This window comes from Urocitellus parryii, chromosome 5 (genome assembly GCF_045843805.1).
Source record: "Urocitellus parryii isolate mUroPar1 chromosome 5, mUroPar1.hap1, whole genome shotgun sequence".
NCBI lineage: Eukaryota > Metazoa > Chordata > Mammalia > Rodentia > Sciuridae > Urocitellus > Urocitellus parryii.
The window spans coordinates 24,259,308-24,287,132 of NC_135535.1; the positions used below are offsets into that span (position 1 = coordinate 24,259,308).

General features: G+C 42.9%; 1 protein-coding gene across 1 annotated transcript; it reads left to right on the plus strand.

Annotated features, from left to right (window-relative positions):
- The first annotated feature begins 2,874 nt into the window (after positions 1–2,874).
- Hal (histidine ammonia-lyase) lies at positions 2,875–22,292 on the plus strand. The gene is made up of 20 exons (XM_026397410.2): positions 2,875–3,216; positions 3,866–3,926; positions 4,031–4,058; positions 4,527–4,601; positions 4,700–4,772; positions 4,871–4,937; positions 5,180–5,217; positions 5,898–6,023; positions 6,468–6,607; positions 8,402–8,449; positions 9,077–9,224; positions 9,890–9,985; positions 10,080–10,138; positions 12,125–12,205; positions 14,496–14,561; positions 14,639–14,804; positions 15,527–15,661; positions 19,699–19,807; positions 19,907–19,976; positions 21,543–22,292. Exons 1-20 carry the CDS (start codon positions 2,970–2,972, stop codon positions 21,678–21,680), a joined length of 1,971 nt encoding a protein of 656 aa, XP_026253195.1. The 5' UTR covers positions 2,875–2,969; the 3' UTR covers positions 21,681–22,292.
- The last annotated feature ends 5,533 nt before the right edge of the window (positions 22,293–27,825 follow it).

Below are 27,825 nucleotides of genomic sequence, written 5' to 3' on the forward strand. Positions count from 1 at the left end.
AATATATAATCACATTCTGAGTACTTAGACTTGAACAAATTCATGCACTTAAATAATGCTTTTTAAATATATATATTTTAGTGGTCAATGGACCTTCATTTTATTTAGATGTGGTGCTGAGGATCGAACCCAGTGCCTCACACATGCTAGGCAAACGCTCCACCACTGAGCTACCACCCAAGCACCCCCCCCCCAAAAAAAATAATGCTTTTTAAAGTTTCTTTTGCCATATGAGCTTAAAAGAAATGGTACTAAGCTAGTACCATTTTTCAAAAATCCCTTGGGATGCTTGAAAGATGGGGTGGAAAAGTGCTATGAAGAAGGTAGAGGGCGCTAAAGACAAACCCATCTACATACAGGTTTCCCTGGAGTTCACACTGACACTTCAGCTAACATGTTGAGTGTCTTTGTGCCAGGTCTGATACACACACATGATTACGGGATGAACAAAGATAAGTAATTTCTATAGATTGCTAAAGGTTGGGGTGGGAAACCTGGGGCGCCATGCTGTACACTGTAATTCCAGCTATTGGAGAGACTGAGGATAGGAGGATCCCAAGTTCAATGCCAGCTGGGCAACTTAGTGAGACCCTGACTCCAAAAGGGATAGGGACATAGTTCAATGGTAGCACGCTTGCCTAGAAATCTAGCATGCATAGATTTCCCCAGTATTGTGCAAAAAGTTGGACAGGAGGAGATATGCTAAAGCAGCCTAGAAAGGGGTTGCTTCACCAGCCCAGCCAAGGAAGGGTTTAGGAAATACTGCCCAGGAGAAGAAAAGACCTGAACTAAGACTTCAGGAAAAAGACATAGCTACCAAGCAGAAAAGTTGGGAAGTGTTGGAGGGAGGGTAACAGGATTAAATGGCTCAGGAATGTGGAGGGCCTGACTTAAATCACTGAGAGCTGGTGTCATCTTGGAATTACTCAAAAGCTGAGCTCAGCCGGGCCTGTCAGCTGGAGTACCCAGGAGTTTGGGTTTTCTTCCAGCATGGGGGTAGTTGGACATCTTATTGGTCTAAGTCTGTATGCATCACCAAACACTGTCACGAAGGAAGGGTGTAGTTATCTATATTTTGTTCCTAGCACCTCCCATAGAACGTAATACATAACAGGTGTTCAAGAAATATTTGTTGCATGAATGAATGAATGGAGGCTGGCAGAGTAAAGATGGTTCATACCTGAGGACATTCCGTTTTCTCAGAGATGTAGATGTTAGGCTTTCCCCTGAGAGTTAGGTGAATGGAAATTCTTAGGGGAGGGGAAGCAGGGCAAAGGACAGTACTAGGAATCTGCAGGATCTCAGGACTTCTGTAGTGAAATCTTCTACCTGGGTAAACAGAGGTGGCAATTTGTTTTGATGACCCAGGGCATAGGTTGAGGGGTGCAAAGGACCTTGAAAATTTTTAAGAGTGATTCAAGTGGGGGAGTGGAGGGAAGAAGGGACCAACCAGAGGTCAGGGTCAAGGTAAAAGAAGGTTAAAGTAGGAGTAAGGGGGAATTGGAAGGTTAGAAGGTTGAGTCAAAAGGTGGATTACTGGAATTTAAGATGACTTATGTGAGTCAAATGCAGGCAATGACAAATTCCAGGCCACACTCAGGAGGTGAGTACTGAAGGACAAGTTTCAATTACTTTCAGGAAGTTGTCCAAGAAAGAGACTGTGGGTGTGGGTATGGGTGTTTGTGGGAAGTGGCTGTGTCTCTGTCCAAAGAGTCTGTGGTGGAAACACACTTTTCAGAATTTAATCTTGCAGTAACCAAATCTCTATTAACTTGCTCTTTACTGAAGTGCTACTTAGTTAAAATAGTGTACACAGTTTTTAATTCCTTCATGCTGTCAGAATTCTTTATGCTAGGGATAAATGAATTATGTATTGGGAGCAATTACAGTGGTGAAGAAACTTGATTGATTTGAGATACCCACCTACGGAGACTAAATATTGACAAAGCATCAAAAGTATTATGCATGTAGAAGATAGTGATCACAAACATTTCCATAGCATTCCCAATACCCAGAGGCTATCCTACGGGCTTTACATGCATGAACTGGCATTATCCTCCCAATGGCCCTTTGAGAGAAGCACTTTCATGATTACCAGTTTACAGTGAGGAAACTGAAGGTAAAACAGCTCAGATATCCAGAACCAGGATTTGTTCCTAGCTAGCTACTGCAAATTCTGCAGTGAGGAGATAGACCCTTTGCCTTTGAAAAGGAGACAAAGGCTAATACCTCACTGGCTCTGGGCTAATAAGTCATAGATCGCCAAGCCATGGCGGTCCATTTGTCTAGGTGATGACCTTTACTTGTGAAAATGATCTCTGGCCTTTGCAGTCTTTTTTTTTTTTTTTTTTTTTTTTTTTGTGGAGCAAGAGCTTCAGAAGCGCTTACCAGTGACAAGGAGTCATTACTCAATATGTATTTGTGGAATAAACAAATGAATGAAGATTGCCACACTCCCGGGTGTCACAATTGGCCAGTAGGATGCATTTTGCGGTTGAGTAATTCCAGATAAAGACAGGAACATAGTGTTTATAAGCTGCCCCCCAGTGTAGGAGAATGTATGAAAACAAGGGGAAAGGGAGAAACCGGGGACCCCGACCAGAGGGGACTAGTAGAAGGTGCCTGAAATCACCAGGGCGGGAGACCCTGGGCCTGTCTGTCCACAGGGCTGGCTCGCAGAAGGACAGGGTCTCAGCTGCCTACATCCCCACTTCCTGCACCTAGCTCAGTTTCAAAAATGCAAAGGGACACCTGGAGCCCTCAATAAATATTTGTCCAATTCATGAATGAGTAAAGGCGAGGGAGGGGGTGTGTTCTGAAAGCCCATCCTGGTCCTCCCGTCCTCCAGGCCAACCACACCCCAGCAGTCACAGCTGGATAAAAACTCTCCCTCCCAAGACTATCTCCCGGGAAGAAAGAGCTCTCGTTGCAGCGGCCTCACTGGGCCACGGGACTGCAGGAGCGGAGCAATGCCCAGGTACACGGTGCATGTGCGAGGGGAATGGCTGGCGGTGCCCTGCACCGACCCACAGCTCACAGTGGGCTGGCTAGGCCGTGAGGCCGTGCGACGCTACGTGAAGAACAAGCCAGACAATGGTGGCTTTGCCTCCGTGGACGCTGTGCGCTTCCTTGTGCGCCGGTGCAAGGGCCTGGGCCTGCTGGACAATGAGGATCTGCTGGAGGTGGCCCTGGAGGACAATGAGTTTGTGGAAGTGGGTGAGTGGCCTCAGGGGAGGGGAACAAGCTGGTGGCCATAGAGCTGGACTTTGTCCTTACAGGGCCTAGAAGGAGGCTCTACTGTCACCCCCATTTCAGGGGAAATGATGAGAACAGGAGCACTTGTTGAGTGTTTGCTCTGGGTGGGCATCTGCCATGCCTCTGTGCGAGAGGTCAGTCAGCTTCTTGTCCACCTTGGAGCCAGTAAGTCCGTCAGCTATTCGTGCTGCATTTAGGCAGCTGGTAAGTGACAAAGCCTAAACTTGAACTCAAGACGGAAGGCCTGAATCCCTTTGCAGTTACCAAATCATTTCAAAGGTTATTTTGCCCTTGGATAGACTTCAGCAGGCTGGATCCTGGGAGCACAGAGGCATCAGAAGTTCAGATTTTAAAGGCAGCACGGTCAGGAGACGGGAAGGAGGTGGCAGGCAGATCTTGCACTTTCAATGTAAACACCTGGGGCTCTATCTCTGCTCTTTGCTCTCCTGTGTAAAGACGCTAAGACCACTTGAAAGCCTTGGAAGTTGTTTTAAAGCAGCCGTTTCTATAGAATCCAAGGACAACCCATAGGCCTTTCTTGGTTTAGCAGCAGCCCAAACATGGCTGTAAACTGTGGGCCATAAGGGCTCTATTTTGCTTGTCGTTACAGTCATAGAAGGCGATGCAATGTCCCCTGACTTCATTCCCTCTCAGCCGGAAGGAGTTTACCTGTATCCTTTCCTGCAGGATCTTTGCTTAGCTCTGGGGACCACTGGGACATAGTGGGGCCGGGGCTTTTCCATGCTGTCCAATCTTTTCCTTTACCTGGCTTCAGATACAGCAAATACCGGGAGCCTGAAAAGGTAAGCTGCAAACCACTTTCCTTTAGGGCTTTCCCCAGCTTTCTGTAATAGGGAAAGGGAGCTTGGGAAATGCATTACTATGCTTTTGCATTTCAAACCCTCCTTTCCTGGGCTTTTTTTTTTTTTTTCTTTTGAAGTACTGGGGATTGAACCCAGGATCTCCACATGCTGGGCATTGAGCTACATCCCCACCCCTTTTTATCTTATTTTGAAACAGAGTCTGGCTAAGTTACCCAGGCTGGCCTCAAACTTGCAATCCTCCTGCCTCAGCCTCTGGAGTAGCTGGATTATAGGCATGCTCCACCACCTGGCCTCCAGCCTCCTCTTAAGCCAGCTGCTTTTAAAGTTAGAACATGGATGTTTTGCCGCAGTAATAAGATCTCTGGAGTGTCAAAGTTCCATCCTGCTGGAGGCTTCTTGTGAGAGTGATTAAGCTGTTCATCCTCACTGAGATTCCCTCTTTTTCAGTACATTGACTTAGATGGGGACAGTCTGACCACAGAGGATCTGGTCAACTTGGGAAAGGGACACTACAAAATAAAGGTATGGGGGAGGGAGGGAAGGACCTCCTTTGGCCGTTTCCAATGAAGTTTTGATGCAGACACCTTCAAGGTGCTCAGTTATGACCAATGTTTTCCTAGCTCACTCCAATTGCTGAAAAGAAGGTACAGGAATCCAGGGAAGTCATAGACAGCATCATAAAGGAAAAAACAGGTATGGATTTCTCTTTATGTTATGAAATTCTTTTTATTGTCAAGAAAACTTCCAGCGTCTAATTGCATAATATCTGTTTTTTTTTTTTTTTATTCTAGTTGTTTATGGCATTACTACAGGTTTTGGGAAATTTGCCAGAACTGTCATACCTGTCAATAAGCTACAGTAAGTTTGAAACTCACCTGCGCTCACCTTTCAAACACCCCTATCTTTGAAATTATTTTTCATCTAAGAAACTCACTGATGTTGGCCCCAATTTACAGATGAGCAGGGTGATGCTTGGGTTAAACTGCATTATTAGTTGGTAGTGACATCCGAGGATGTCACTCTTCTTGCCTTCATTTTCCCAACTGGGGGCACGTTTTCACCTGGAGCAAGTTAAGAGAGTTTTTAACTTTCTTTTCCAGGGAGCTTCAGGTCAACTTGGTTCGTTCCCACTCTTCAGGTAAATTACCCAGAGCATGGGGTGCCTCCAAGTTCTTGTTTGCTTCATGAATAAAATATAGCACGGTGTGAGTCTTTTCGTAACAGCCGTGAACAGTTGTGTTCCCAGTGCATTCCAAGGACAAGGTGCTGGGGTGGAGGAAGGAAAAGAGATGGCATCAGATCAGATTGTCTTTAGGCTGAACCTCAGAAAAAGGAATGAGCCGGGTGGAGGAGGAGGTTGGGCCTCAACCCTTCAGAGACGGTGGTGCGTTCAGGAGAAGTGGGAACTCAGGGAATGAGTTAGGATGGGTGAGATGAGATGACAAAAATCTCTCAAAACTCGGTACTCATGAAACTGAGCCAGAGTTTGTGCTGAGGAATCTCAACACTGTATGTGTGTGTGTGTGTGGGGGGGGTGGCAGTGGGGTGCTGGGTGACACTATTCTAAAGGTTTTGGGGAGGCTGGGGTTCACTGAGGCATTCTAGGGAGAGAAATTGAAAAGGCAAATCTAAGGCTTTATCTTTGTCTGAAGCTGAGGCTTCAAGAAGCAAGACAGACAGCAGAAAGAGCCAACCAGCCAGCTACAGAGAGCAAGGGGAGGCTGGGATGAGGAGGGAAAAGATTGGAGAGATGGAGGCAGCTGAGAGGTAGAAAAGGGTTTGGTTTCCTTGGGGAAAATGTCAATTCTGTTTTTGTAGGTGTTGGGAAACCGCTCAGTCCTGAGAGGTGCCGGATGCTCCTGGCTTTAAGGATTAATGTCTTAGCCAAAGGATACAGTGGCATTTCCCTGGAGACCCTCAAACAAGTTATTGAAGCCTTTAATGGTAAGAGATGAAGCCCCCGACCAACCTTCCAGAGAGGCTGGGCATGGCTCACAAAGTGGACTTGATTGACTGGACGCTTCAGGGTCCGCTAAGAAGACAAAAATCGGTTTGGCAAGAAGGAGGAAGGATGGGACTAGGGGAGCAGAAGGAATGACAGTTATTCCTGTGAACTTTAACCCACCCAATAGCACCCTTCACTTAGCACTTGGCATCTTGAAGACTAGAATGAGCCTCTTAAGTCTAGTCCCTTAAATTCAGGGACTAGACAGAACCTTCAACTAGGCTGTTCCTTAAGCCCTAGCTGTGCTTGAAGAATTGACTTTCCTTTTGCCCTAAGACGATGCCACACTCAGTTTGGGGTGGGGGTGGTCTTCCCTGGCAAGGCCGGGATAACCACAAGGAAGGAAGGGCCCTTTAAGCCGCTGATGGCCACCTCTCTTGCAGCCTCCTGCCTTTCCTACGTTCCAGAGAAAGGCACTGTTGGTGCCAGTGGAGACCTCGCCCCGCTCTCTCATCTGGCTCTTGGGCTAATTGGAGAAGGGAAGATGTGGTCTCCAAAGAGCGGCTGGGCTGATGCTAAATATGTAAGACTTTTACAACAACTTCTCTAAGCTGGATGCCGAGTGCTCTCCAGGACCTTCTGTCACTTGATCCTTCGGACAGCCCAGTGAGGGAGTCACTGCTGTGCTTATGTTAAAGATGAGATAAGCCAAGCTTAGAAGTCAAACTAGTCGAGGCCGTTAGCTTCCCTTCCCAACTGTCAGCCTCCTGGGTTTGGGGATCACCTCCATGAAAAGGTAGAGCTGTCAGTGTTAACTAGGAATTGATTCTGCACCCATGATACTTCTAGTGGCCTTTGGGAAGGTCACATACTGTCCCAGTTGTCTTTAGGAACTAGATTTACTAATGCAGGACAGTGGGCCAGAGCACTGACTGTGTGGCCTCCTTCAAACTCCCTCCCTGGTGGCTAATCAGAAAAGTGTGTTTTCAATAAATCCATGTTTCCTCATCCATCAATAAATTTCATCAGCCCAAAGTGTCCTTTACTGGGAGGTCCCCTAACAGTAAGTGAAAGAGACGGAGGGTCAAGGAGGGGGAAGAAGTTAAGGGACTAGATCCTCATGTCGGGGTTCAGATTCTAGATCATCTTTCTTCTATGCAGCCCCCTCTTGACTGTGGACAGAGTTTCCCCTTCTACCTTCACACCAGTCATCCTGGCCTTTCTAAACAGCAAATCCAAGAATGTTCTGGTTAAAACCTGTCATGCTTCCCATTATCCTCAGGATAAAGTCTAGACTTAATGTGGCTTCCGGGGTCTTGTTCCTCCTGTGATCCTCTAATCCCTCCTTTCCAGGGTTCTTCCTTACAGACTCTAGAGGTTGCTTGCAGCTGGAGTGTGCTGGGTACTTGGCAGAGCCCAGCACAGTATCAGGCCTCCCCATCTGCCTCACTCCTATTTCTCCTTCTGAGAAGTCCTCTAGGAATCTTCTCTCTCTGCTCCTCTGGTCCCTTTCCTTATCCTTCCCATCCCTCGTGCCCACCCTCTATGCGTTCCTAGCAGCTCACTGATTACACCCTAGTGTACCCTACACACTTCCTACATCTCCAAGGACTCCACATACCATTATCTGATTGCCCCTGAGCTTGTCTCCATCTTTCTACCCTCAGCCCCAGCCTAAGCCAGAGAAGAGAATGTGGCATGAGATAGGTGCTCAAATCTTCCTGTGAAATGGACCTAGTTAAGTAGTACTAGCATTATCTTTCTCTACTTCTTCTTCCTTCTTTCCTAAAGGGACCATATTTAGTGACTGTCTTTACTATTTTTGTTTGTTTGTTTCAGGAGAAGGCTATTCTTCCTCTTTCCTCCAAGATTCTGTCTCTATCTGGTAGAGGGGATTCCATTATCCCCTCTTCATGGATGCACACACATTTACCACCCAAGCCCTGTGCTGGGGTTCTGCCAGGGTTTAGAGAAAGGAGAGATGAGAGGTCCAGATTGGAGGCAGGGACAGGCTTACATGCATACAGGACCCACCCAGCCTTAGCCTAGAGCAGGTATGTCTAGAGCCAGCAATAATAAAAGTGAGTCAAAGGTGTAAACTGAACACAAAGATCTTAGAAACCAAAATTCATTCTGTAGATGACAAGAGTCCCTGATTAAAGTAGAAAAATTATTTGAAAGACCAGTCTGTCTTCAGACTAAAGAACAGGAGTAGAGAATATGAGCAGAGCCAGTTCCTGTAGGTCTACTCTTTTATAAGATGCTCTGCCAAGTACCCTCTTTGGCCTTAAAGACCTTTTATTGGATTCCATATGAAATCAGAAATGGGCTGGTGTTTCATTTGATAATCATTTTCATACTTTGGATCAATCTATAGGTCCTGGAAGCTCACGGATTGAAACCAATTGTTCTGAAACCAAAAGAGGTAATGAGACTCAAGGAAAATTTGTTTGCATTAACGAGTGTTCCTGTACCTACCATCTCCAGTGTACAGCCAGTCTCACTAATTATCTAAATCAAAAGTGACTTACATGTTTGTTAGAAGTTGCTCACTGAAGAAAGAGCCTCTCCCTGTGTGAGCATTTGAGATTCTTCATGCCACAAATGCTTGGGTGGATCTCCTAAACTTTAAATCTAGTTCTCTAAGGATTCCTAAGACATGCTCTCAGCCCTGGTCCCTTAGGATGCTCTAAGCCAAAATGCTTGGACCAGAATTGTTTTAGGATGTCTCTCCTATCATGGTGAGAAACTGGAAAAAGGCAGCATAATAAAGATTGTGCTGTTGATCCTCCAGAGATACATGGCTGCCTTGAGAATGGGGACACTCAACAGGTATTCATTTCTCAGATTTGTACTAACAATTTCACATATGATAGCAAGTATTCCTCAATGGCTTCAATAAGCATTACTGCCCTGCACTTTTAGAAACGTGGATAAACAGTTCAGCTGACTGGCTAATATTTCTCTTCCAAAAGCAAAAGATATGGAAACCACTTTCATTTAGGCTCATTATAATAGATACACTAGGAAACTTTTCTCTCCTTCCCCGAAGGGCCTGGCACTCATCAATGGGACGCAGATGATCACCTCCCTGGGCTGTGAAGCTGTAGAGAGAGCCAGTGCCATCGCCAGGCAGGCTGACATTGTGGCGGCCCTGACCCTGGAGGTGCTGAAGGGAACCACCAAAGCCTTTGATACCGGTCAGTGGGTTCTTCCCATCCGTGAGGTTCTTCCCCCAGAGCTGGTGGGGCAAGTTGGTGGCAGGTTTTAGGCATGGGAGTTGTGGGGGTAGAGAAGAAAGGGAAAACCCAGATACCCACGGCACACCCAGTTCTGATACAGCTTCCTCTGAGTTATGCCACACTTGAGCCTTGCAATGACCATGTTTACAGGTGCTGACCTTGGGAGTTAAATGACCTGCCCCAGATCGTGCAGTGCCTGTGTCAAACTGGGTGTTGTTTGAGGAATCTGTTGGCAGGACTTTAAAACTAGAGTAGAATCAGGATTGGTCTTCATTAGAAAATTGGGGGAGAAAAACTAGAGGAGTATCTTATTGAGAAAGCAGAGAATTTTTAAAAGCCCCTATATAATAAGAAGTAAGGCAGAAAAATAATCTTAAATGAGGCCACTATTTGAGCTCCCTGCTATCATTAGCCCAGTTCTTTTGAGTGTCTCCAGTTCAGTTCTTTGTAGAATCCACATATAGTCTGCACCTTAGTATTTTAAAGTACAAAATAGTAAAGGAAATTTTGGTTTTGGAATTGAGTTTCTAATTTTGAGTGGTAGGGAAGGACCTCTGGACTTTTGGATGGTCCTGATAGCAGTCTATTAATTTCTCAGATCTTTTCACCTTCCTCATTTCTAGACATTCATGCTGTCCGCCCTCACCGTGGGCAAATTGAAGTGGCTTTTCGGTTTCGATCTCTGTTGGACTCAGATCACCACCCTTCAGAGATAGCAGGTCTGGGCATGTTTATGTGAGTAAGCTTATTTGGTTGGGTGTTCTCTAGGAAGAATTGGTAACAGGTAACCTGTCTCCTCTCCCTCTTCCACAGAGAGCCACAGGTTCTGTGACCGTGTTCAGGATGCCTACACCTTGCGTTGCTGTCCACAGGTAGGACAAAAAGCAAGACAGTCAACCAAGTGTCTTTTCTTTTCCCAAATTCATCAGAGAAAATAGAAAAAGAGGTATTAGAAAACCATGTCATGGCCAATCATAATCCAATTTTCTTTAGTACCTCTATGAAAAATTATGTGCATCATGCCTGCATTCTTCCAGTTACTAAAAACTCTCTACTCTCTGTGCTAAACCAGTTTCTTTTGAATAGCTTTACCTTAACCTCCTTTCAGAGTCCAGTAGACAACTTGCTTTGTTGATCTAGAGCAACAACTCAATAGAGTTAAAAGAGTTTCACCCTATTAGATAAATCTTAAACCAGCTGGTCAGGGATGTGTATAGGAGACCCTTTTTCCATCTTTCAAAATTCAAGTGCCAAATAGCTAAACTGTGGAACCAACCTAGATGCCCTTCAGTAGATGAATAAATAAAGAAAATGTGGTGTATATACACATGGAATATTATTCAGCATTAAAAGAGAATAAAAGCATGGCGTTTGCAGGTAAATGGATGGAGTTGGAGAAAATAATGCTAAGTGAAGTAAGCCAATCCCCAAAAAAACAAATGCCAAAAGTTTTCTCTGATATAAAGAGGCTGATTCATAATGAGGTTGGTAGGTAGAGCATGGGAATATTAGATAAACTCTAGATAGGGGAGAGGGGTGGGAGGGGAAGGGAGAGGGCATGGGGATAGAAAAGATAGTGGAATGAGATAGATATCATTACCCTAAGTACATCTAAAAAGACACAAATGGTGTGACTATACTTTGTGTACAGAGACACGAAAAATTGTGCTCTATATGTGTAATATGAATTGTAATGCATTCTGCTGTCATATATAACAAATCAGAAAAATAAATAAATAAACAAATAAATAAATAAAATACATGTACCTGTCCATGAGTATACCTTATCTGCCTCTTAGGTAAATTATCATAAATTAATATGTGAATCTTTAAAGTGCAGATGAGCTGCGCTGGCATTAGGCATTCTGTTTTGCTGATTATATCAATTCCTATAAATTGATTGAGAGATTAACAGGCATTTAAAAAAAAATGTCAGTTAGTTTGTGCCAAGTTCAGTCTAAAGTATACTACTGAGTCCTCCTTCGAGTAAACACCCTTATTTTCTTTTCCTCAGCAAGTCTTATTCTGGAATATTTACAGGAAAGAATTGCCAAATGAATTGGCTTAAGGGCATTCTGATAGTCTAAGAATGACAGTTGACTCTATGTGACAGGCACCACAATCAGTGTTTTCCATGCGTTAATCCCTTAATTTTAATTTTTCTACGAGATAGGTACTTTCTCCGATTTTATAGTAGGGAACTGAGAAACAGAGTTAAATATCTTGGCCAAGATAGCTCAACTATCTTGACATCTGGAAGAAGCCAGATGGCAGGCGCTGCTATGCAGCATTATGGCCATCCTTAGCTTGGTGCAGGGTGGCTGCCTTGCTTCTGAGTATCTTTTAATGTGATACCTTCGTGCTTCATAAACTTAACCTCCCTGGATAAAAGGCATCATCTGAATGATCTCTGTGAATCATGTCTGAGAGTTTGTCTGCATTTTCTTATTTATATCTCACACACGGTAAGGTAAGTTTTGTCATCTGTTTTCCATTTCTGCTTCAACTATAGACTTCAGTAACTTACCCATGTGCTGCCACATCCTATCTGAAAACAAAACCCCCTGGAATTGACATCCTATATTTTACATCCTGCAGTTTTGTAATAGATTGTTCTGATGTAAATTCATATTATAATGCATTTATTCTAATTTGGTTCAATGAAAATTCAGAAGATTTAACCATGCTATTTTCCTGTTCTAAATGAATCAAGCATAATTGTCATGATTATAAATTCAAACCACTTTTCTGGGGGAAATACTAAAGATGTTACCTTAGAACATTGTTTTCTACTGGAATTAATGGGTTATATTATTTGATATGATTGTATTTATATTATTTATATGACTGTATTTCAGATCCATGGTGTGGTGAATGACACCATAGCGTTTGTGAAAGACATCATTACCACCGAACTGAACAGTGCAACAGATAATCCTGTATCTTTTTGTATGTCTGCTGATCTGAACTTATAGAATACCAGCTGGTAATTTTAGGATTGGTTTCAGCAGTCATTTTGCAGAGCATTTCAATGCTGGAGAAAATGCACAATTAACACCCTGAATGCAGTTCATTGTCTGGGTTAGCAGATGATCACACAATACCTGTGCAAGGTTTCTCACAAGACGTTTGGTGTGTGTTTTCTGACAAAACTATCTTAGAATGTGTGTTTTAGATTCTCTCACATTGCTTCATAGTTAACTCAAACCCACACTAAATAATCCTCAGGATTGTGGATCTCTCAACTCACCTCAAACAGTCCCCTTCCCCTCTGGCCACCAAGTGGGATCGTAGTGTTCATGAACTCTACTGAATCTCATCTCATGCATCCATTCTTGCATGGTGGGGAAGAGGAAAAAGAAAGGAAGGAAGGAAGGAAGGAAGGAAGGAAGGAAGGAAGGAAGGAAGGAAGGAAGGAAGAAAGAAAGAAAGAAAGAAGGAGGGAGGGAAAGAAAGGAAGGATGGATTACCATTGAATTCCTGGATGAGGGGGAGGGGACAAATTTTTTTATTTTCTCAATGAAAGACTTCATTATGATTTCTATGTAGGCTAATAATTGGGAGTTCTCCTGAAAGAATATATGCCTCAATTTTTTATTGCAGATATAGAGCACCTATTACATAGTGCTGGATACTATGGACATTAAAGTCTAATTGCTATAGTCCAATAGCCAACAGACAAACTCAGAACAACTACAGGACAATAGAACATACTTAAGTCCTCAATGAGCACAGTGATCAATGGCTCCCAGGATTGAAAGAAAGGAGAGCCCAAGGCCTGTGGTGGGGTAGGTTTATGGAGAAGAGCCAGAGCCAGGCCTAATCAGTTTCCAGTTGAGTGCATAGAGTCACTCCAAACTTGACTAATTTAATGTAACACATGCAACACGAATTCTTTGAAGGTCAGACCCTTTCTCACACACGGTAAGTTCCCAGTTAATGAGTTGTCCCTCAGTTTCTGTGGGGGACTCATTCCAGGACCTCCCCCCATCCCCAGGGGATACCAAAACGGGAAGATGCCAAAGTTCCTTTTATATAAAGGCATAGTATTTCAGATAAACTATGCACATCCTTACATGTACTTCAAACCATCTCTAGAGTACCTTTAATACCTAATATAATATAAATATAATACCTAATATAAATAGTATATATAGTATTTAATATAATAATGTACTGTAGTATTTAATATAATATGAATAGTGTACTGTAGTATTTAGGGAATAATGACAAGAAAAAAAGTATGTACACATTCAATACAGACACAATTTCTTTCCAAATATTTCCTTTCCTTTCTTTTCTCCTCCTTTCCCCTCCTTCTCTCCCTCCCCCTCACCCCTCTCTTTCTTTCTTTCTTTCTTTCTTTCTTTCTTTCTTTCTTTCTTTCTTTCTTTCTTTCTTTCTTTCTTTCTTTCTTATAATAGGGGAGGATTGAACCCAGGTTTTGGTGCATGTAAGGCAAGTGCACTGACCTACATCCTCAGTTCTCCAAATATTTCCAATTTGGGTTTGATCAAATCTTTAGATGCAGAATCTGTAGGTACAGGGATCGATTGTATTCTTTAGTAGGTGAAAATGAGCTCTTTGGAACCAGGATGTATCTGCCTGGGTGCCCGCCGGTTTATGAAAGGTTGGAATTATTTCTGAAAGTAATACTATTCCGTGAGCCTAAAGTTGCCTCATACTGATGGATTGGAAGGATCCATTCACTGCCGACTGTTGTTAGACACTGACGGGCAACAGAATTATTGAGTAAAGAGTTTGAAATTTTTCCCAGCATCAATTGTTTCAGATATTTTGATGGTCACTCATCATCCTAGTCTTCCATTCAACAAGTTCCTTCATGGAGCACGAGCTCACAGTAGCCACTGAAGAAATAAAATTTGCTTTCAAACAGGCATCCTGGTCTCTATTCTCAGTTTCAACTTAAACAGTTTTTGAATGCAACTGCTAATCATCAGATTAGTACATTATGGTGCTTGGGAATCTCTGACCTCAGAGAAGTCACAATTTCATACTCCATATTTCTGTGGCCCCAGTGGGTATACACAATTTACCTTTAATTATTTTTTTTCTTTTGTGCTCCTTTATGTCAATGTGCTTTCAGGAAGACTGTCTCTTTCCCTTTACCCCACATCTGTACAAGGACCACTGCTTCAATGCTAAAAGTCAGCAGGTGGGGCAGGAGTTAGGCTTGAAGTTCTATTCCACCTTAACCTGTTTTCAAAGATGGTCTTTGCCAGTCGGGGAGAGACAATTTCTGGAGGAAATTTCCACGGTGAATACCCAGCCAAAGTAAGCTTTTGAAAATCACTCCCAACCCTGAAATACATATTCCAATAGAGGCTGACTAAACTGCAAGATTCTTTCAGGCCCTTGACTATTTGGCCATCGGCGTCCATGAACTTGCTGCGATTAGTGAAAGAAGAATCGAAAGGCTCTGTAACCCCTCCCTCAGTGAGCTGCCTGCTTTCCTGGTGGCTGAAGGTGGTCTGAACTCTGGCTTCATGATAGCCCACTGCACAGCCGCAGCCCTTGGTGAGGACCTTGCCCTCTTGGAACTCAAGTTCCTTACACTAGGTCCCTGATGCTTAAAGTATAGTCCTGGGTGCTTGTTAGAACAAGGGGACCTCAGGGCTCAACCCAAACTCATTATCTGTATTATAGCAAGATTCCTATGACTTCAATGCGCACAATCAAGTTTCAGAGGACCCACTGAAAGCTTCCCTCACCTCCCAGAGATATCTCTGGCCACCACTAAGCCCTTATTTCAATTCAGAATGTCACTTATGTCATGCTGAGCATTTGGAACTGTTAAATCTTTCTGCCCCAAACCTGTAGGACCAGCCTCAGCCCTCAGATGTCACACCTGAACTCTAATCTTGTTGCTCCTGCTTACACAAGCAGTCAAATTGTTTTCCAGTAACTGAACATGATCATTCATGACTTTTTTCTCCAAGTCTCCAGGGCATACGAAATGCTTCCAGTGTTTTCAATTTGGCCTTGTCATATGAGAGTCTAAGCTCTTCATCCCTGCCTTATCTCAGAACTCACTAGAACTTTAGAGTCCTTCTCACTCTGGGGAAAAATTGACTTGCTTCCTTTTTCCCAGAGTGATTTTGAACCATCTGGCGCTTGGGTCATGGCCAAGATCTCCAGGTGATGGTCTTCCATGCTATGGAGACTTTGAGGAAGTCACATGTCATTTTGGTATTTAATCCTCCCGGGAGCACTTCTTAATTTGCACTGGTCTCTTGCAGTTTCTGAGAACAAGGCTCTGTGCCACCCCTCATCTGTGGACTCGCTCTCTACCAGTGCTGCCACGGAGGATCACGTCTCCATGGGAGGGTGGGCAGCCAGGAAGGCCCTCCGGGTCATTGAACACGTGGAACAAGGTAACACGCTTGTAAAATATTATGTTGGTGGTTCTCAAAGTGAGATCTTACCCACCACCAGCAGCAGCAACAATTGGAAACTCATTAGGAAATGCAGGTTCTAAGGCTCCCTCCCAAACCTGCTGAACCAGAAACTCTAGAGACAGGACAGGAGCAACTTCTGTTCAAAGATTCTTCCAGGTGACTCTGGTGCTTGTGAGAATTATACACCAAGGAACTATGCCAAGATCAACTGGTTCCTTGGATTTTAAAAAACGAAATCTTAAAAATACATTCAGAACGGGAGAGAATAGTACCATGAACCCTTGCACACTTCACCCTGACTCAACAGTTAACACAATTGCTTCATTTTTTTTTTTTACTTTTCCCAAATTATTTTCGAGCAAATCCCCAGTGTCAAATCATTTTATTCCCATATCCTTTCTCTCTTCAATATGAATGCTTTCTTATCTACCAAGACACCATTATCACATCCAACACCATTCAGTGTTAAATCCTGGAGTCACCACCAAATGCAAATTCAAAATTTCCCAGTTACAGTGTCTCAATGTCTTTATGGTTGGTTTGTTCAAGTCAGGATCCAAGGACCATGTTTTAAATTTGGTTGTCATAATTTTAAACAACTTCATTTTTTTTATACTGGAGATTAAAGTCAGGGGAACTCAACCACTGAGCCACATCCCCAGCCCTATTTTGTATTTTATTTAGAGTCAGGGGGTCACTGAGTTGCTTAGTGCCTCACTTTTACTGATGGCTTTGAACTCGTGATCCTCTGTCCAGTCTCCTGAGCCACTGGGATTACAGGCATGTGCCACTGTGCCCAGTTTAAACTTCTTTTAATCTATAAAGTCCTTTGTTTTTTTTTTTCCCCCTTTGTGCCTTTAACTAATGGAAAAGTCAGGTTAGTTTTCCTGTAGAAAGACTGACATTCTAGATTTGCCTGTTGGCTTCCTTATGGTGTCACTTTTTAAAAAATCTTTTTATTCTAATTTGCTATATATGACAGTAGAATGCATTACAATTCATTTTACATATATAGAGCACAATGTTTCATATCTTTGTTTGTATACAAAGCATATTCACACCATTCATGTCTTCTTCATACATGAACTTAGGGTAGTGATGTCCATCTCATTCCACCATCTTTTTTTACCCCCTTGCTCCTTTCCTCCCCCTCCCTCCCCTTTGCCCTATCTAGAGTTTGTCTAATCTTCCCATGCTCCCGCTCCCAACCCCACTATGAATCAGCCACCTTATATTGGACACAACCACATGAATGTTTATTGCAGCACAATTCACAATAGCAACACTGTGGAACCAACCTAGATGTCCTTCAGTAGATGAATGGATAAAGACACTGTGGTATATATACACAATGGAATATTACTCAGCAATAAAAGAGAATAAAATCGTGGCATTTGCAGGTAAATGGATGGAGTTGGTGTCACTTTTAACTTGTCATTTGTCCCACACATTTCCTATACATTGCAGTTGAATGTAAAGACTTACTAAGATTTAGGTCCAACTTGTGTGACAAAGCAACATCACGGAGACAGCTATGATAAGTAACCCTCTCTCTGCTTTCTTAATCATTGTTTGTTTTATTTTTTAAAGAAAGAGAAACTGCCTTCCTCTAGACATTATCCTCTTAAATTCCTAAGTTTATGCAATAGTATTTCATAAATACTATTGGCTGACCAAAGATCGGAACTATTTTAAGATAAATGTAAAAATTGAATATTGTTTTTTAGGGAGGGGATAATAGATGTTTTGAGATATATTCACATTTCTTACAATTTACCAATTTCAAGTGTACAGTTAGGGATTTTAGTGTATTCACAGAGTTGTGCAACCATCCCCATAATCAATTTTAGAACTTGCTCATCAGCCCAAGAAGAAACCTCGGCCCCTCTAGCTATCACATACCCATTCTCCCTACTCCTTCTACTCCTAGGCAACCACTGATCTGCTTTCTGTCTCTATAGATTTATTTATTCTTGACAATTCATACTATCAGAATCATACAATATGTATCTTTTTTGACTGGCTTCTCCTACTTAGCCTAATATTTTCAAGATTCATTAGTTGTAGCCTGTATTTATTAGTTATAGCATGTGTCAACACTTCATCCATGTTTATGGTCAAATAATGTTCTATTATATGGATAGGTCACATTTTGTTTATTGTTTCATCAGTTGAGGACACTTGGTTTGTCTCTACCTTTTGGTTCATATAAATAATGCAACTGTGAATCTGTACAAGTTTTTGTGTGGGCAAGTCTCCATTTCTCTAGAGTGGAGCCCTGGGTCAGATGCTAACTCTGCATTTGTCTTTTTGAGGAACAGCCAGAGTATGTTCCAACATGGCAGCACTGTGTTACATTCCCACCAGCAGTGTTTGAGGGTCCGATTCCTCCACATCTTCACCAGGACATGTTATTGTCTACCACAGTGCATTCTGAATGTTCACTCTTCAGATGTTTCCCCCATTGCACAAGTTGCTTGGACCAAAAGACCTAAATAGTTGTTTTTATCTATCTTCTTGTCTTCTCTCCATTTCGTCAGCAAATCAACCCTACCTTCCAAAGATAACAAAGCAAGACTGGCACTTCCTATTTAGTCTCCTTGTTTTCACTACAATTCCTTGGCAGTCGACACACACAACAAAGCAGGGTGAACTTTGACAAACATAATTGAGAACATACCATGCCCCTGCTGAAAATCTGCCAGTTACTTCCTAGGGCTCAAAACAAAATCCAACCCTGATTGCAGTCCACAAAGTGGTTTGGGTTCTGTCTCTCATTGCCTCTTCTCTTCATTGCATTCTCTACTCTGGAGCTACAGTTTTGCCTTGTACCTGCCAATGAGCACATCCTTCCCTCTGTACCTTCCTGGATCTTCTGGACTTTGCGTGGTTCCCTTCTTCATTTAATCTAGGTGGTTGACCAGCTTTTATCTCTGATGCCTTCCCCATCAGCAATTGCCATTCTTTCTCCATTGTTCTAATGGAGCTTGAGTAACTCATCTATACTTAGGTCTATTTGTCTTTCCCAGTGAGATTCAAGCTCTATGATGGCAGGGATCTTTGTTTGGGTCACATCCCTGAATGAGCCTGGAACTCGTAATAAAGGGCCTGCTATAGACTTGACACATAAATGGTAGATCTAGCTCATCCAGTGTTCTGTCCATTTATGCCAGGGAAGTGCAATTGGGGGGAAATGGCAGTTCGTATTTCAAGCATATTCATTACTTAAGTTTGTTTTGATTATAGATATTTAACAAATACCTATAAATCTTGGAATCCACTGGTGCTATATATAAAGTATAAGATAAAAACTTATCTATTTATCACCTACTGATTATTTATTGAACAGGTAACTAGTGGGAGCATGGAAAGAAAATATGCCCACCTGGTTGGGGTGGACATGCATCTACCACTTTAGCACAGTGGGTTAAACAGCGAATGAGATATACTTGGCTTCCGCCCTCCTGGAAATTAAAGTCTAGACAGAAAAGCAAATATTGGACAACTTGGCAACTCTTTGTAGCATCTAAGAAGATTCTAACTAAAGAATTGAAATGTAGGGGAATATAAATGAACATCTTGTTGAAATATAGACTGACTTAATAGGTTTGGGATCCAGATCAGGGTTGGATATTCTTTCTGACTTCCTGTCCTACCCACGTGACACAAACCCGGCCAACAAACCTTGGTTGGAAGATATGAATGGGGGAAAAGGCAGTTTTCATTGGTGTAGCTTACAAAAGCTTCCTTACCAATCTAGGTAAGGAAGTCTCATAATCTATCTAGGTAAATATCTCAATTGTCCCTTTCTCACCATTAAAGATACTTCCAAGAGGTTAGAAAAGCAGGTTTAAAATGATAACTGATACCAATGCAACTTCATTCCCCCAATAGACAAAGAAGCACTACCTGTTTGTTAGCTATTGATGACTGTTGACTTTGGATGATTTCTCTTCTTCAAGCATGACGTCAAAAGGCTTTAATCAGCCACTGTCTTGGCATTTTTGTTTTAGTGCTGGCCATTGAGCTCCTTGCAGCCTGCCAGGGCATAGAGTTCCTACGACCCCTGAGAACAACCACTCCACTGGAGAAGGTCTATGACCTGGTGCGCTCTGTTGTAAGGTAAAGTCAACAGGTCCCTGGAAGTTACACCATTTCAGAACTGTGAACCTTGGCAATACCAAATGTTTGGCTGATGGACTGATATGCTTTTCTCTGTAGGCCCTGGATAAAAGATCGCTTCATGGCTCCAGACATCGAGGCGGCACACAGGCTGCTCCTGGAACAGAAGGCAAGTTGGCTGCTTGGATTATTTCTTAGTTTGGGGTTGTTATGAGAAAGCAAAGTGAGAGTGGAGAGAGAGAGAAACATTGTCTGATTCTACTGTGTCCTGGATTCCTTGGAAGTGAACACAAAGGTAGGGAGGCAGCTTGAAAAGCCACGCAGAAGCCATTTGATAACCAGTGTCTCATGCTGCACCCAAACATTGATGACCTAAGGCTTGGAAACTGAAATGAATTTTTAAGAGTTTTGAGACCAATATTCGTGGCGAGAAAAAAAATTAGATGAGAGGTTCATAGGCCATCCCCCTCCCCACGATGTTCTCTTTCATTCAAAAGTACTTTCTCTTTCTGGTGATGTTGTCAAAACTACCCCCACCAGGTGCAAGGGCTTTACAGACCTGGGGGAAATTAAGTTCCAGGTTTTTATTTCAAAGGGGCTTTGAGTTCATCTAGTATTTTAGTATGTCCTTGCCCCATCTTGCTGGGAGGGTTATAGGTTTTCTTTGCCACTTATTTTCCTCTGGTTACATTGACCATAGGATTAGAAGATTGATATAGCTGCCTAGCATGCCGATTCATCATAAATATCATACATATATGAAACTTTTTGAATAATTTGTGAGTATCCTGTGTTCCCTAAAAATCACTTGATTCCTCCCCAAATAGTTGCTCTGCTTCAGGAAAACAAATTTTCTCTTTGATCGTTCTACCTGTCATTTCTAAGTGCACCTGGCACCCTGCTAGGGGAAGCCACTCGCCCAATACCCACTTTGGTACTAGGTGAAAGGTGTATGTATGAGGAACTAGCTTCTGAAAGGAGACAGTTTCTAAGGTCAGAGAGTTCTTGGCTGTCAGTGATAATTAGAGAAAAAGCAGCTGCAAACCAAAAAAAATGGGTTTCATAACTTGAAAAGATGTTATGCTTAAAAGAGAATAAGTTGATAGATGGAGGGGGAAACTAAGCCAGGATCTGAGGCAGCGCTTCTCAACCTTGAATATGTACATGAATCTCCTGGCTATCTTGTGAAAATGTATGATTCAGTAGTTTTAGAGTTGAGCAATAAGACTATGACCTGTCTCAGGTAACACTGATGGGGACTGGCACAGGCCATACTGGAGTAGCAAGAGTCAAAGGCACAAGGCACTGTGGCATGGAGGTAGAGCCATGGGAAAATCCAAAGAACTGCCTTTTATCATTTAAGGCTTCTTTAAAAAGCACAAGGTCATGATATACCCTTGAGAAGCCATCCTTGACTATGCCCGCATTGAATTTTCTAGGTTCTATTTGTTGTCTGCTTTGCTTGCTTGTTTTGCTTTGAAAGAGAAAGCATCTCAACACCTTCAAAACCTTAGAAATGTTTTGGACTTTGTATTTTTAAAGACTTTTTATACAGTCAGCAGCTAATTGACATAGATCATGTTTCAAATGGCTCCAAAGAAAAGCAGAGGGACAGCCACTCAGCCTAGGTCTAGCCAGGCATACAGGATATTTTGACTTGGGGAGAAGTTGATGTCTAATAGCATGTGGAAACAGTGTTGTTGATCTTTCAACTTCCTCTGTCTTTGCTGCTCAGGTTTGGGACGTAGCTGTACCCTACATCGAGAAATACAGAATGGAGCATATTCCAGAATCAAGACCTATTTCTCCAACAGCCTTTTCACTGGAATCTCTACACAAGACCACCAAAATCCCAGAGTCCGAGGATCTTTAATGGCTGGGTCAGATCAGCTTAGCAGATCAGATGGCCCTTAGCTGAACACAAAACAAGTACGGCGCTGAGGGAAAACCTGAGAACTTTCCTAGGTGGATCAGTCTATTATACACTGCAGATATCCTGGATCCTGCTCTGGCTAAGCCAATGGCATTATTACAGATGCCGAGTCCAGCTCTGTGTTCCCATTGCCACAGCTTGAGATGCGCCAGGAGTCCTCAGGTGGAAGGACTTTTCTTTCTTTCTTAACAATATCATTAGGCTGCTTATTCTTAAGAATAGCCACAGTTGCAATGGGTCTGTTTTTAACTCTTAGTGTTAGATGAACTCAATTGAAAACAAATTGACAGCATTTTGTTTCCCCCCCCCAAAAAAAAAAAACTTTGTTAGCGAATCTTATTATTTTTTTAATTCACTTCCACAAGCTAGTTGACTTTCTTTAGCTGATCGTATTATGCTATAGGACTAATGTTTCTTATTATGCCCTTCTAAACAACCATTTTAAGTCATAATTTGTTCTTAAGGTGCTATTCCTTTTATTAGTTGAATTGAAGAATAGTCCATAGGTTTTTTTTTTTAGCAGTTAAGTACAGAGGTGGAAAAAACCACCCACAAGGAGTTTTATATGGAAATGAATATAAAGTTAAGAAATGAATATAAAGATTGCTATTTTGGGTGGCCCTTATTGTACTGCGTCTTTCATGTTTATCAAATATCATTACATATATCTTTTAATTGTTTACTCATTTGCTCGAGCTGGAGTTTGAAATTAGTATCTATTCACAGTAGACAGTTGACCCTGCTAAAATGACTCCTCATTTCACAGATAAGAGATCTGTGGAGGTTGACCAACCCCCTCCCTCTAATGGTAATCATTAAAGTTAAGCCCTGTTGACCGAGGTCAGGTGGGGCCCTAGGATGTATGACTTAATGTGTTTTCCCCTCAAGAAAATAAAGGACCTTCTGGGGAGGCTTAAGTGTCATTGTCCAGGGAAAGACTGGGTCAGATGATTACTTGGCATCCCAAGGCTAAGATCTGTGACTTTGCACCCATCTGTACAAATGTGTGCAAAGCACTCCAAGTGCTGGCTCTGAGGACTGTAGCTGGGAAAGAAAAGGACAGACACACTTGCCCGTTTTCCCAGCTTGAGGACAGCCTATGGTGCTCCCAGAGGTGTGGTTCACAGTGGGCTCCTCAGTCTTGATTGTACCTGTCCAGAGGAAAGGTGGAGATCCTAGTGAAAACTGCTGAAGCAAAACGTGTGCTGAGGTACTTGTCTACCTAGCAGTTGTTCTTGGTGCTGTTCTTTGCTAAAAATGGAAGTTTACACTTTACACAAATGAAGTTTACTCATTCTTATACACAAGCTGCAGTTGAGCCAGTAAACCACAGCAAATGGCTGCCCTTCACTCCAGTTTGGGGAATGCTGGACTCTGTCCACCCCTGAGGTCCTTTGGGGCACAAGGGCATTTGATGCAACTCTGTTAGTAGCTGACGTCACCTATCTTCAAGAGACTTTCAAGGTAAATATGGAATAAACGGTTTCAATGGTCTTGTTGTGGCTTTATTCATACGTCTGTTTTTTTTTGGGGGGGGGATGGGGAGATGTTTGCACATGTCCTGGTGGCCAAAACAAGCCACGTACGTGCCGAGCCCAGCGTCAGTTTGAGAGAGTGATACTCAAGGGCATGGGTGTGTGATTTGGCATGATTCATGGTCATTATCTACCACTTACATAATATCCAATAAATATTTTAAAAGAGATGATACTTTTCATACTGGTTAAAACTCATGTCTTACTTCTGGGACGGGTCAGCAGATGTATATCTTTTTATTAAACATTATGGCTCTCTCATTAATAGTATGATCATTTTGCTATTTTGGTTACCTTTGTTGAAGGTACTAATTCATTAAATGTAAACATTGAAAATATACTCCTTTCCCTCCAGAAAAAAAGAAAAAAGTTGGAGGACAGTCTTTCTGTCTAATGGGGTAGGCCTGATTAGTCTAAAGGTGATCCTGTTCCCTTTGCTTAATGTAATAGGTCAAGAAGGGGCTGGAACAGATAAGCACATTGGCACACAACTGTCATCCCAATGACTCAAGAGGCTGAGGCAGGAGGATCAAAAGTTTAAGGCCAGCTCAGACAATTTAGCAAGATCCTGACTCAAAATAAAAAGAGTTGGGGATGGAGGATGGTGATAGGGTACTGCTGAGCTCAATCCCCAACACCACAAAAAGAAGACAATGGGTAAAAAAGACTGGGATGGCAATTTGGGTCAGTGAGGTGGAAGAGATTTATCAGAGGCTTCTGAGAAAGTGTTTCTCTCTGAGAGCCACAGGAAGTCATCTTTCCCCTTCCTACTTGACCTAAATGGCTATCAATAGCCAGCCAGACCCAGGGCATTGTAGAAGTCAGAGCAGAACAGAGGGAAGAGAGGAATGTGGGTCTTCCACATCATTGAGCTGCTGGGGAAACCAGTCCTGAAATCTGCCCAGCCTCTGAATTTCCAGTGGAAATGATTTAGCCGAGGATTTGATACTCGTCGCCCTTAGCATCCTAGCCAACACAGCCTCTGTGCATGAGGGGCTGAGCCAGGCTGTGGTGGGTCACCTAGCACACGTGGTTCTGTCTTCAAAGACTCTTCCATCTAGTTGAGGACCTACCATGGCAACTGCCATATCCCAGAGGAAGGAAGAACAACCTCAGCTCCACGGAATCAGCAGGGAAGAGGTGACTGAGCTGGGCTTTGCAGGACGGAAGTCAGAGAGGCATTCATGTCAGGAAACCACTTCCGTGCTTGGCCAATGTCTAAATGAGTGGCTTTGGTCATGATTTATAGGCTGAGCCCAGGAGCAGATGAGAAAACAAACAATGGCAGGGTGTCAACACACCAGGGAGAGCAAGGGCGTGCTCAGGAGCCTGGTCATGGAGAGCATGATTAATGCTCATGGAACAGTAGGGGAAGCCAAATGACAGCAAGGAACACCTCTGAGTGTGCATGAGCAGGGACAGAAGGCTGGACTCAATGGTAGTTTCCATCGCCTGGGTACCAGGTGCCCCATGTCTATCTTAGCTTCTGCAGGAAAAATTGGGGGAAACAAGAGGCGGGCATTTTGGCTTTATCCTTCAACCTCTTACTATTGGAAAGGCCAAGATGCTAGGGATTGGTGGGAAATCCAGATTTAAATAATGCCATTAGTATGTTCCATTAGAGAGTTACTCTTTTAAGAGAACAAACTCTTAACCCTGCCTGGCATTGATTCTACTTTTTAATATCCATCTATCCTGCTGCTCTAATTGGGTTATACATTTCCTGAAGGCAGTGCCCAACTTAGGACCAGAAGTTCAGAGATGGAAGGAATCCAATCTCTTCATTTGACAGATAGATAAAGAGTTCAAGATGAAATCAAAGCCCAGATTCATGTCTCCTTTAGCGTCTCATTTAGCTTGCCTGTTCCTCACAGCATCTAATGTGTGCATCCTTATCTCACTAGAACTGATATGGACCCCAAACGAGTGACAATTGGTTCTTGGCAAAAAAAAAAAAAAATTCATATTATAGTGAATTGTGATCTTTCAAGTTTTATCCTAACACAATTTTCTTTCTTAAAGGGAAATTTAAATTTTCTGATAATTTTAAAAGGTTTGATAGAGCTGCTGTTTTTAGCTCAATGAAGCACACGCTAGGGGTTATCACATCTTGCTGAGCCATCCTTCCACCTGAACTTCTGGTATCTGATACCTTTTACTCTCTCCACCAAAGAATTTGATCAGAATTTGTAGCTGAATCCATTCATACAACAAATATTTGAGGGCCTACTATGTGCACCAAAGCCAGATTAATCTTTTTTTTTATTAGTTACACATAATAGTACAAGGATCTTGACATATCATACATTTGAATTAAATGGGTATAATTTCTCATTTTTCTGAGTGTACAGGTTGCAGAATCACATTGGTCATACAGTCGCGTATATTTTTTACAAGACTCGTCCTTGTTCTCCCCTGTGCAAAATCTTTCAGTGACTTCCCCTGGCCCCTTTAGAATGAAGTTTCAACTGGTCTCTTGAATCCTCAGAACACTTCATGACTTTCCACACCATTGTGGAGCCCTTCTGTCTCATCAAAAGGATTCCCAAACTTCCAAGCCAAGCAAAGCTGCCCTTCCCCACCCCATTCAATTGTTTCTCTCTTTGCTTTTACTTTTACACTTTACTTTCTCATGAGCATCATCCTTTGACATTTTATTAAGGAATTCGTATGCTCTGTCCCATTCACAAGTAAGCGTTTGCACTACATCCTGGGGTGGGCAAGCTTAGCAGCGTTTTGACTTTTTATTTTGGTAACTGAAGATTGAATCCAGGGTCATACTACAGTGAGCCACATACCCAGCCCTTTTTATTTTTATTTGGGACAGGGTCTCATTAAGTTTCTTGGGCCCTCACTAAGTTGCTGAGGCTGGCTTCAAACTTGCAATCCTCCTGACTCAGTCTCCCAAGTCACTGGGTGCCTCTGTGCCTGGCTTAACAGTGTATCTTGATCAATAATTTTCACTATCTAGGCTTCTGCAGTCATTCATTAATCCATTCACTGATCATCTGTCACTACACTGGATTATGGGGGCCTGACAAGGTCGCAGCTCTGTTACTTCACCATCAAAAGGGAAAGACAGTTAAAGGACAAGGCTATCAAGGCTAGAGAGGTGTGGGAGCATGGGGGAGGGGCAGCCAGCTCCAGCATCCCCCCCTCCAGAGAAGCAAAGTACAGTCATTTCCCCTTACACGGTTTTGCTTTTCTGTGGTGTCAGTTACCTGCAGTCCACTGTGGCCTGAAATTATTAAATACAAAATTCCAGAAATAAATAATTCACAGGTTTTAAGTTGTGCTGCATTCTCAGTAGCATGATGACATTTCAAGCCATCTCACTTCATCCCGCCTGGGTCATCCAGGGCATCCCGCTGCCCAGCATGCTTGCTTCTCAGCGATCAGTCCAGCTGACCTGGTATTACAACACTTGTGCTCAGTCAAGTGGCCCTTATTTTATTTAATTTTATTTAATCCTGGCCCCAAAGTGTAAGAGTAGTGATGCTGGCAGTTCAGATGTGCCAAAGAGAAGCTGTAAAGTGCTTCAAGTGGAAAGGTAAAGAACAACAATTTTTTTTTTTTTTTTTTTGTCGTGGGGAGGGTACCGAGGATGGAACTCAGGGCCACTTGACCACTGAGCCGCATCCCCAGCCCTATTTTGTATTTTATTTAGAGACAGGGCTCACTGAGTAGCTTAGTGCCCCACTTTTACTGAGGCTGGCTTTGAACTCGTGATCCTCCTGCCTCAACCTCTTGAGCTACTGCCACCACGCTCGGCAGAACAATGAGATGTTTTAGAGAAAGAGAGACCACACTCATGTAACTTTTATTAGCTTATTTTAAAATTTTTTCTTTTCTTATTGTTTTTCTCTTCACTTGCCTAATTTATAAATTAAACTTTATCACAGGTATGAATGTATGGGGGAAAAAAAACAGTGCCTTATGGATAGGGTTTGGGTACCATCAGTGGTTTCAGGCCTCCACTGGGGGTCTTGGAACATATCTCCTCTGTAGATCCAGGGAGACACTGCATCCCAGGCAGAGGGAACAGCCCTGCAAAACCCAGAGCAGCTGGCTCAAAAGATGTGTTTGAGGAAGTGTGAAGACCCGTGGGACCAAGGCCTAGAGCCCAGTGCGTCTGGAACTTTAATGGGCACGTGAATCACCTGGAGGCTTGTGAAGGGGCAGATTCTCATTCAGCAGGTGTGGGGTGAGGTCAAGGTCCTGCACTTCTGGAAGGACCGAGGTGGTTCAGGTGGGCACCCTCTTCTGCTTTCACTTGAAAAAGCTATGAATTCTCTTTTTGTTTAGAGTGAACACCTTCTAGCAGGTGTTCTCTATTCCTTAGCTGAAAGGGTATAATCCTGTGTGACTTGGATCCCGGGGCAGATCTAACATTTAGTTTGGGCTTTTGTATCTATCTTCAAGATTCTTTCACCAATCACATGATGGCCAAAGGCCCAAAGGCCCCTGAGGCAGGGACAATGACATGCAATGTTACCCTTAACCTTCCCACCAGGGGCATTGCTGTGGTTTAGATATGGTTTGTCCTGGAA

Bases quoted from the DNA above. Each gene is read 5' to 3' on its own strand.
- Hal (XM_026397410.2), top strand. From the start codon at position 2,970: ATGCCCAGGTACACGGTGCATGTGCGAGGGGAATGGCTGGCGGTGCCC. The intron at 8,450-9,076 runs GTAATGAGACTC...CCTTCCCCGAAG, and splicing joins TTGTTCTGAAACCAAAAGAG to GGCCTGGCACTCATCAATGG. The intron at 19,977-21,542 runs GCAAGTTGGCTG...TTTGCTGCTCAG, and splicing joins GGCTGCTCCTGGAACAGAAG to GTTTGGGACGTAGCTGTACC.